This window comes from Guillardia theta (assembly GCF_000315625.1).
Source record: "Guillardia theta CCMP2712 unplaced genomic scaffold GUITHscaffold_31, whole genome shotgun sequence".
Lineage (NCBI taxonomy): Eukaryota > Cryptophyceae > Pyrenomonadales > Geminigeraceae > Guillardia > Guillardia theta.
This window is the reverse complement of record NW_005434643.1, coordinates 581,507-590,811: the sequence shown is the minus strand read 5'-3', so window position 1 is coordinate 590,811 and position 9,305 is coordinate 581,507. Positions and strand designations below refer to the sequence as shown.

At 55.4% G+C, this 9,305-nt stretch overlaps 3 protein-coding genes across 3 annotated transcripts; all 3 read right to left on the bottom strand.

Moving 5' to 3' along the window:
* Positions 1–88: 88 nt before the first annotated feature.
* GUITHDRAFT_138420 (hypothetical protein) lies at positions 89–3,866 on the bottom strand (the record flags this gene model as incomplete). Its single annotated transcript, XM_005833268.1, has 16 exons — positions 89–217; positions 258–293; positions 335–364; positions 652–708; positions 752–784; positions 1,017–1,061; positions 1,399–1,545; positions 1,619–1,666; positions 2,602–2,651; positions 2,909–3,025; positions 3,071–3,117; positions 3,170–3,447; positions 3,506–3,565; positions 3,615–3,656; positions 3,703–3,756; positions 3,807–3,866. 16 exons carry the CDS (start codon positions 3,864–3,866, stop codon positions 89–91), a joined length of 1,233 nt encoding a protein of 410 aa, XP_005833325.1.
* Positions 3,867–4,427: 561 nt separating this feature from the next.
* Positions 4,428–6,186, bottom strand: GUITHDRAFT_157774 (hypothetical protein; the record flags this gene model as incomplete). The annotated part of the gene is made up of 2 exons (XM_005833267.1): positions 4,428–4,439; positions 5,254–6,186. The coding sequence occupies 2 exons, from the start codon at positions 6,184–6,186 to the stop codon at positions 4,428–4,430; spliced, it is 945 nt and encodes a 314-aa protein (XP_005833324.1).
* A 1,746-nt stretch (positions 6,187–7,932) lies between these two features.
* GUITHDRAFT_138418 (hypothetical protein) lies at positions 7,933–9,039 on the bottom strand (the record flags this gene model as incomplete). The annotated part of the gene is made up of 2 exons (XM_005833266.1): positions 7,933–8,861; positions 8,964–9,039. 2 exons carry the CDS (start codon positions 9,037–9,039, stop codon positions 7,933–7,935), a joined length of 1,005 nt encoding a protein of 334 aa, XP_005833323.1.
* Between the last annotated feature and the right edge of the window lie 266 nt (positions 9,040–9,305).

Sequence of the window (9,305 nt, the reverse complement as noted above, 5' to 3'; positions counted from 1 at the left end):
CCTCTCAGGCTTCTTGCTCACTCCTTCCTACCAAATTCCTTCTCCTCTCCTTCCCTATCCCTGCCCTCCTCAGTACCCCTTCTCTTTCTTATTTCTTCTCATTCTCCTCGTCTTTCTTCTCCCCATGTTTCTTCTTCTCCTCCTCCTCCTCCCCCCCCTCCTCCGTGTCTTCCTCTTTCGGTTTCTCCTGCTCCTGCTCCTGCTCCTGCTCCTGCTCCTGTCCCAGCTCGTGTTCATTGCATCGGCGCATCATCTACCTTGTTCGCAGCGGAATGCAGTAGCGCCAGTCCCTCCTGCTGCCCGTAAGGAACAGAAAATAGACCGAGCTTCTCACCTCCGCGTCTTGTTTCAGCCCGTGACTTCCCTGCGCAGTCCTTTCAGCCAAAAGTTTCCAGTTGGAGGAGGAGGAGGAGGAGGAGGAGGAGGAGGAGGAGGAGGAGGAGGAGCAACTAAATCCTCCCTTGTCTCTTCTTGCTCCCAAATTTCTGCAGCTACTCCAGCTCTGTCTCTGTCTCTGTCTGTCTGTCTGTCTGTCTGTCTGTCTGTCTGTCTGTCTGTCTGTCTGTCTGTCTGTCTGTCTGTCTGTCTGTCTGTCTGTCTGTCTGTCTGTCTGTCTGTCTGTCTGTCACCCTCTCTCTCTCCCTTTCTCACCTGGATCAGCAGGACCCCCAGGCTTGCTTCCCCTCGCTCATCCCCCGCGTCCGCCGCCTTCACCTCACAGTCACTCGCATGCTCGCACGTGCTCCTGTACCTTCTGGTAATATTTCACAGCCCTTGGAATGTCCTGCAACGTGTGAATGTTCAAGTCTCCTCTTCCTCCCTCCTCTTCCTCCCTCTCCCCTGTTTCCTCTTCCTTCCTATCCCTTGCTTCTCCTCCTTCCTCTCCCTTGCTCCTCCGTCCTCCTCGTGCTCGTCCTTTCTCCTCGCGCTCGTTTCTCTGACTGAATTTTCCTCCTTCTCCCCCTTCTCCTCAACTTCCCTCTCCATCTTCTTGTCGTCAATCCTCCTCTCTCCACCTGATCCACCACTTCTCCTTCTTCGTAGATGGTTGCCAGCATCAGCTGCACGGTGGCAAGTTAGCGGCTTATCTCTTTGACATCAGCTGCTGCTGCTGCTGCTGCTGCTGCTGCTGTCCCCAAACCCACCCTCCAGCGCCACACCCCATCCCTTCTCCTTCTGCTTCTCCTCCTCCTCCTGTCGTCCTCCTTTCCCTCCTACTGTCCTCCTCCTCCTCCTCCTCCTCCTCCTCCTCCCCTCCTGCTTTCCTGAGCCTTGGTAATTCCTCGACTGGCCGCTCTCTTGTAGTATTCGATAGCTTTCGTGGCATTCTGACATGGGACGATGAGCAAGAAGCGGTCAAGGCAGGAGAGGAGGAGGAGAACATGGTAGAACGTTCACCTTGGAGCATCCTATCCCTTGAAACAAACGCCCAGCCACGTTGTGCTGCGCCGACGCTGCGTTGCGTCTCATGCTCATGCTCCCACTCTCTGTAATCTCACCCACTCCCCTTTCAGCTGCTTGCAGGTACCAATGTGTTGCTTCCGTCTGCTTGAGAGTAAAGGGAGGAGGAAGAGGAGGAGGAGGAGGAGGAGGAGGAGGAGGAGGAGGAGGAGGAGACCTGGTTGCCTGTTGCCTTCTTTCGGGCCAGGCGAGTAGCGAGTTGTAACTTCACAAGCCAGTAAAAAGAAAGACACACGAGAAAAGGGAAGGAAAAGAGGAGGGAAGTGTAACGAGACAAGGAGGAGTAGGAGAACCAGGAAGAGGAGGAGCAGAGGAAGGAGAAGGTCGAGGAGAAGGAGGAGGAGATCGAGGAGGAAGCGATCAAGGAGGAGGAAATCGAGCAAAAGGAGGAGGAGGAGGAGGAAGAGGAGGTGATGGAGGAAGAGAAGGTGAAGGAGAAGGAGGAGGAGGTGGTAGTAGTTCAGGAGGAGGACGAGGAGGAGGAAGAGGATGGGGGAGGAGGAGTAGAGGAAGGAGAAAGAGGAGGTGGTAGTAGTTCAGGAGGAGAAGGAGGAGGAGCAGGAGGAGGAGGAGGAGGAGGAGGAGGAGGAGGAGGAGGAGGTGGTGGTGGTGGTGGTGGTGGTGGTGGTGGTGGTGGTGGAGGAGGAGGACGAGGAGGAGGAGGGAAGGGAAGGGATGATGATGATGATGATGATGATGATGATGATGATGATGATGATGATGATGATGATGATGATGATGATGATGATGATGATGAGAAGGAGGAGGAGGAAGGGGAGGTTGGAAGGAAAGGGAGGAGGAGGGAAAGGAAGGGGTGAGGAGGAGGAGGGAGGCCCTACTTGCGCATCTACGTGTCCATGTTCTGCTGCAGTCCTCAACCTAGACGGAAAACATTTTAGAGCAGAACAAAACCTCAGGAAGAAAGAAACATGAAGAGCAGGGAGGGGCGGGGAGGAGGAGGGACGGGCGGGGATGAGGAGAAGGGATCAGAAGAAAGAGAAGGAACACGGTAAGTAGAGAGAATAGTTTCACCAGAACATAGACATGTTTTTGTCTTTCTTGCAGTGTTCGCCGGAGGAAAAAATCTCCTGTTTGTTCCTCAAGTGAACGAGTGCAAGTTCTCGTAACCAACATGAATACCGCAAGCTCAAACTGAGCATACTTGTCTCCTTGCTTCGCCTGCTCAAGGACTGCAACAATACACCGTGAGCTCTTTCAAGGGCAGGGTTCATTTGAATTAGGATCAACATCGTCATCGTCCTCGTCATTATCATCGTCATCGTCCTCGTCCTCGTCCTCGTCCTCGTCCTCGTCCTTCCCGTCATCGTCCTCATTCTCATCCTCCTCTTCAACATATCGCATGCACACATGGAGCAACGGCGCACACGATTGAGTCGCATCCAAACACTTGCAAGCGAACACGAGGCGCAAACAAAATCAGTCGAACCTTCCTCAAAGTTCACCCCCGAGCCCTCCTCCTCCGCATCCTCCTCAGCGTTCACTTCCTCCTCCGACAGAGAAATCCCTTCTGCACTCGTGCTTTGCGTCTCGTATTCTTGCTCCTCTGCCCACCGTCAGGATGCAAAGCAAACAGCATAAACGTCTTGACCCGCAGTCGCGTTCACTCCCATTGTACGTTCGACTCTTGCGATGAACCTTTCAACCATGACGTCAGGACATGCGGGCCACCATGTTGATCTAACTTCACCTGGCAGCATTGCTTGCCTTGCGTGTCTTCCTGCCTCTTTTCTTTCCCTTATCCTCGTCCTCGTCCCATCCCACTTCTACCTCCTTCACCTCGTCCTCGTCCTTCACCTTGCCCTCGTCCTTGTCCTCATCCTCGTCCTTGTCCTCATCCTTGTCCATTGAACTTGACACATAGGAATCCTTGGAGTCAGCATCCTCTTCCAATCTCACGTCCGACTCTCCTGAGTCTCTCTCCTCCGCGTCCTCGGAGCTCTCCTCCTCTTCCGATGGCGCGGGGGCCTAAAGCATCTCAGGCGCGTTCCCGCCCTGCCAATCCCGCTAGAAGCTGCTGACTCACCGCAGCAGGCGGCAGTTGCGGTCCCTCAACCTCAGAGGATCCCTGCGGCGGCGAACAAGCCTTGCATGCACGTTTGTCAGTTGCTCTCCACGGAGATCAAGCAGAGTACCTGGCGCCCTCCCCGGATGCGACTCAGAGTCCTCACAGCTCGCTGTTCCTTCACGTCACAAGCTTCCTTCACGAAGGCAGAAGTTCACCAGATGCAGCGCCGAGCTTTGATGAAGGTTTCCATCGGAGCCGCAGCCGACAACCTACCGAGAGCTGCCGTCAGCACACATGGCCCGGTCATCACATGAAGTACCAGCGCTGAGAGTAGCAGAAGTTGCAGGGGCCAAGACGACCGCGCAGGGATCAGTGACATGATGCTGGATAGGTTTACATTGATCAGCATAACTTGGTTGATCGTGAAAGAGGTGATGAAGATGAAGAATATTGTTCCCCTCCTCTCCCCCCCTTCCCTCTGTCTGAGACCTGTTCAATCTCGTCTCCTCCCCAACATGATTCTATTTTCACTCGTTCCTTGTTCTTTTGTTCCCCTCCCCCTCCTCCTCCTCCTCCTCCCCATCTTTCTCCAATAAATCCCATAAATCCGCATCACTCGCCGCATCTGAGCCAAGTCCGCCTCGACTCTCACCCGGCCCGGGATATCGGGTGGCCCGTACTCTCGGAGGCTCCGGGCACCCGACCCGGTGACCAGTGACCGGCGACCGGCCGGCCCGGACGGTCGGCGGCACTGAAGTGGCCGCACAGTGTGACTGAGTGGCACCCGGCGTGACCACACGGTGCCCGGTCCCAGACACGCGGGCCGGCGGCCGTGCGGCGGCAACTCAGTTTCAAGTTTCCGAGTTCCGATACTTGCGGCAGTGCCATTCGAAATGGCCGCGCCATTCCGCCGGGGCATCGTATAGCCTCAGTCAGCCGATCACTGAGTTCCCTTTTACTCAAAGTTAAGTTAAAAAGCAGTACGAGTTCAGTGCACTTTCAGTCACTCAGTGACTGGCCCAAGTTCGAGTCCCGGCGTCACGGACTGTCCGACACTGACAGTGAGACGGTAGGACCGTACCGGCGGGCCGGGTGCCGGCAATGCCAGTGACGCTGAGTCGCATGATCGGATGTCGGACTGTGACACTGAGCTGCCGCCGCTGAGCACTCGGACAGCCGTGACTGCCGCTGTACCGTAGCCTGCCTAATAGCCTGATCGGACGGCTTCACCCGCGGCTTGCAAAGCCTGTGCCGCAGTGCGGCCGGCTATGTCATAAGAACTCGGAAAGCGGCAGAGACAAATTGCCATGAGATCTTACGATTCAAGTGTATTGAAAACACTGTAAAATTTTAAACAAATAAAGTTGAAACATTTGATATCAGAAAGTGTTGACCCGCTCGAGACCTCCATACATCATCCCTGCTGCTTGGCCGCAACTCTCCTCCTGTGTCACCTCTGCACTAGAGAAAAGAGATTTCCGCTTCTCCCACAAATATCGAAGCACACTGTTTTTCTGCTTGGGGGAGTTTGGCTTAACGTTCTGAAGAGCTTTCATGGTCTTCGCATCCTCACCCTGTGCCCCGACAGGGCTTGGCTTCGCATCAGGCCCCAGCTGTTGATGGACAGACTCCGACCGCTGCATGATCTTGCGTCCCCTGTGGCTGATACTCTCAGTTACCATGTATGCGAGCTTGTCCGTGTATTCAGTGCTGCCATACTCAGAGTCTTGCTTGCTGCTCATCATGCTGATGTCAAACCCCTCAACTCCCGCCCTGCCCATGGCATGCAGAATCTCCTCTAGGTCTTCTAGGAACTGTTGCTGTGGGCCAATGATGCTGCCGGGGCGACAAATCCTGACCCATGCGATGGCTTCAGCTGCTGTGAAGTAGAAATGCTTCATAATGTAGATCGCAATGAGCGTCCCTGTCCTGCCGAGTCCCGCGAGACAATGCACGGCGATAGTTCTGGTTTCACCCTCTGCGATCCTAAGGAACTCATCAATGATACGAGGAGGAGGCGTGCTGCAGTCTCGGAATTGCAGCTCGTGATGGCTGAACCCTCCCTTGACAAAATCCTCTCTATCGTACTCAGGTGAGTTGAGTCGTATCACCGTGCTCACATCCTGGCTCTTGAAAACCTCAAAGTAATCTGCCGGTACAAAACACGACGAGCCCTGCCCGCCCCGCCTTCCCACAGGGCCCCGGAAGGCCAAGAACTTGCCGGGAAGGATCACGTGCATGTCTCCATTGCAGGGCTCCTCGTAGTAGAAGTACTCCTCCTTGCTGAAGGACGCGGGCATGTACAGCCCCGTTGCCACTGCTCTTTGTAGGGCTGCCCAGCAGTCGTCTAGCTTGAGGTCGTAGGTGCTCCGTACCCACGTCGCATCTCTGTAGGGGCGCAAGACTCCTCGAGGAAGGGCCGAGAAGATGTGCATGACGTCAAGCACACTGGCCTCCATCTTCAAGACCAGAAACGATCCCAAGAGATACACCGCATTCGTGACATCTTCAGTCTCCACACCACAACAAAACACGATCTGCTTTCTTGAGTTTTCCGGATTCTTGAGCATTCGTTTTACTGTATCACAAAAGTGATGGGTTGTTCCGAGGTTGTATGGCCCGAAATCTGCACAGAAAGGAGCATACTTGAACTTCTTGTGGATTTTGAAATATTCATGCTTTGCGTCCGATGGAGGCATCGACCGTACACATGTAAAATACAGCTTTCCGTCAAGAATCGGCATGAGAGAGCGGAAGGGGTCAGAGGGAGACGTTGGTAGAGAGTATGTCAATGAATCTCCTCCTTCGAGGCACAGGGGAATATTTGTTGTCATCGAAGCAACAGGAGTCCCGGCACACGACATGGCTGACTCTCTCTCCTCGCCGGTAAGATCTCGCATGCCAACACACTTTCCTGCTCTCCAGATGTCTACCACCTGCTCTTCAGACGTCTACTACTCACTTCTTCTTTGTTCTTCTCTGAGTTTGCTTTGAAGTGGTTGCTTCCTCCTGTTTTGTTCCCCTTGCATGTTCACTTTTTTTTAAAAACAATGTTAAAACACTTGAGTACCCCACCCTCCTTTCAAATCTACTGCCCTTCGAAAAGTTAATCCGACTACCCCACTACCCCCCTTCTTTACGCACTTTGTACCTGTCACGAACACATCCAATCCACCTACCCCTGTTGGACCTACTTCCGCCGTCCTCGTGTGCATCCTGAATACCACCCCACCCTCCTTTTGTTCTCCCTGCTTTACACCCCATGGACTTGGTATGTCCCTTGCGCCTACCCTACCCCTACCCTTATTAAGTTGTGAAAATGAACTTTCTGCGACTACCTCCTACCATCTCACTCCCCATTTATCCACCCCACCCGGTCTGAGGCCGGGGGAGGTGATCCTATACCCCACCCCACGGGGGCCTATCTACCCCTATCTACCGATGGCAGTGTCGGGGTATTTTGACTCAGTCACTACTCCCCGCATCCTCGTGCCTGATCCTCTACGTACCCGGGGCCCGGCGCTCTGATAAGTTGATCAACTAAAAGTTGATCCTCAAGAGTACGGTACGCTGACTCTCGCCCGGGCCGACTCCACGGACCTGCGAAGTTAACCAAGTTCGCCTACTACTTCATGACAGCCCGGCGTGACTGACCATAACCCGGTCACTTCTTACGGTACTGAGTACGCCTGAAATTTTACTCAAAGTTAACTCAACCGGTTAACGGTCACCCGGATTGAACTTCAGAATTCGGAGAGCCTTCCCGGCAACGGCCCTGAGTTCCGCCTTGCGATCCGATGATCGCCGAGTCGGCCGGGTGATGAGATTCCGGCGGGCGGCGGCGCCGGCGCCGTCGCTCGACACTGTCCGATCTCCGAGGCTCACTCCCGCCGCCTCAGGCCCGGGCCGGCGGCTCTGAGTGACCGGCGAGGGCCGGGCCGCTGGGGACCGTACCGGCGGGATCTTCGGATAGGCAAGTTCGAGTTAAGCCTAGCCAGGCAGGGCCGGCCGGCCCGGGCCCGTCAGGACGGTCCCGGACCGTACCGTGGATATGAGTGACCCGGCCCGGCCGGGCGGGGGGCCCGTACACTACACCCGGCCGTCCCAGGCTGGTCCGGCGGTCCGGAGGCCCGGGCCCGCCGCCCCGGGGCCGGCGGCGCCGGGCGGGGGCGGCCCCGCGGCATCCGAGTCCTCGGTGTATGAGTCAACCCGGTGACCGGAGCCGGCCACGGTCCGATCACTGCGGCCAGCTTAACTTAGGCTGCCCCGGGCCCAACTTCCGGTCCGGGCGCCGGTGCCCGGAGTGACAGTCCGGAGTCCGATCTCAGCACGCCGGTGACTCGGAGGCCCACACAGTGAGACAGCGGTACTTGTTTCGAACTTGATTAGAGTCCGACGAGTCCGCACTGAGCTTCTGATAACTTAATTAGACATTCCGCTTCGACTCAGCTCTCAGTTGCTCGCCGATCGGACTGCTCGCCGACAACGGCTGTATTCAGCTTCACAACTCGCAGTGCGGCCGACTGATCGTATCCCTGAGAGCGAAGGTGCCGGTGAGGGACGCGAACGGAGGATCCCAGACTCTCCTCCCTTCCCATGACCCGATGCTTTACGCAGATCCATTCCCATTCGGCTCCAAACTTGCCTCCCCACTCCCACAAAGCTCTCATCTCATGGCGCTCGTAGCCTTCATAGTGCAGCAGCTCATCAAAGACGACGATCGTTCCCTCCACTATCGCCCCCGCTCGCGTCAGCTCCTCAAGAACGAAGATGGCGGAGCTATAGATATCGGAGTCGACGTGGATCAGAGATGCAGGTTTCCCCCGGACTTCAGCTCTGGACAAGAAGCAGGGGATTGTATCACAGAACCAGCCTGCTATCAGTTCGACAGACTCGTCCACTCGCGGCAACTCACCACGCCGGTCAAATCGCCTGGTCAGCCAATCTGTTCGCCCGTCCGTTTCGGGTGCTGGTAAGCCTTCGAAGCTGTCGAACCCGTAGATGTGTGTAGGAGCCTTGGACTTTTCGATTCTGCGGGACTTTGCAATCGCTGCAAGAGCGTTGATGCTGATTCCTTCGAATACGCCGAACTCGGCCCACCATCCGTCGATCATGGCACTGCTGTTTGCAGAAGCTCTAAGAACGTATAAACGATCTGTCGCCTTATGGTGGTGGCTCGCTCGTTTCAACCGCTCCAACTCTTGTTCCAGAAAGTTGTCAAAGCCATCGTCACCATGTTGACGATGCAAGTCGCCTTGATCCTTGTCTTCAGCAGCTACACAGTCCACCATACCCCTCAAAACGTCACCGACTTGCATGCACGTCTGCCATTTGCCAACGAGCAACCTTAAACTTGTCCCGGACAAGTCAATTCCTATGCATGGGTCAGATGTTCAAGCGACGATCATAATATAAACATGAGAAAAGGATTCATCACTGAGATATTTCGATTATGAGAAAGGGAATCGCTCTCTACCTGGGACCCAACTAAACATGGCCACACCTCCTCGATTTCGTTCCTCAACAAGCTCCCCCAGAAACCATCCTTCCATGTCTTCCCCCCCCCCCCGAAAAAGGTTTTCAGGCCTATCCCCTTCTGCCCCTAGTCGGACCAACCGCCACCTCGCTGCCGAGAATCTATTCAACTAATGGACCTGATCAGACAAAGGGGAGAAGAGAGGAAGACCCGGGAACAGGCGTGGGGGGGGGGGGAGAGGAGGGGGGGGGGGTGCGAAAGGGAACAGGGCGGGATGTTTCGAAGAGGAGGAAAGGGTTCTCTGTGTTTGCTTCACTGCCCTAACATATCTCTTTTGCTTTA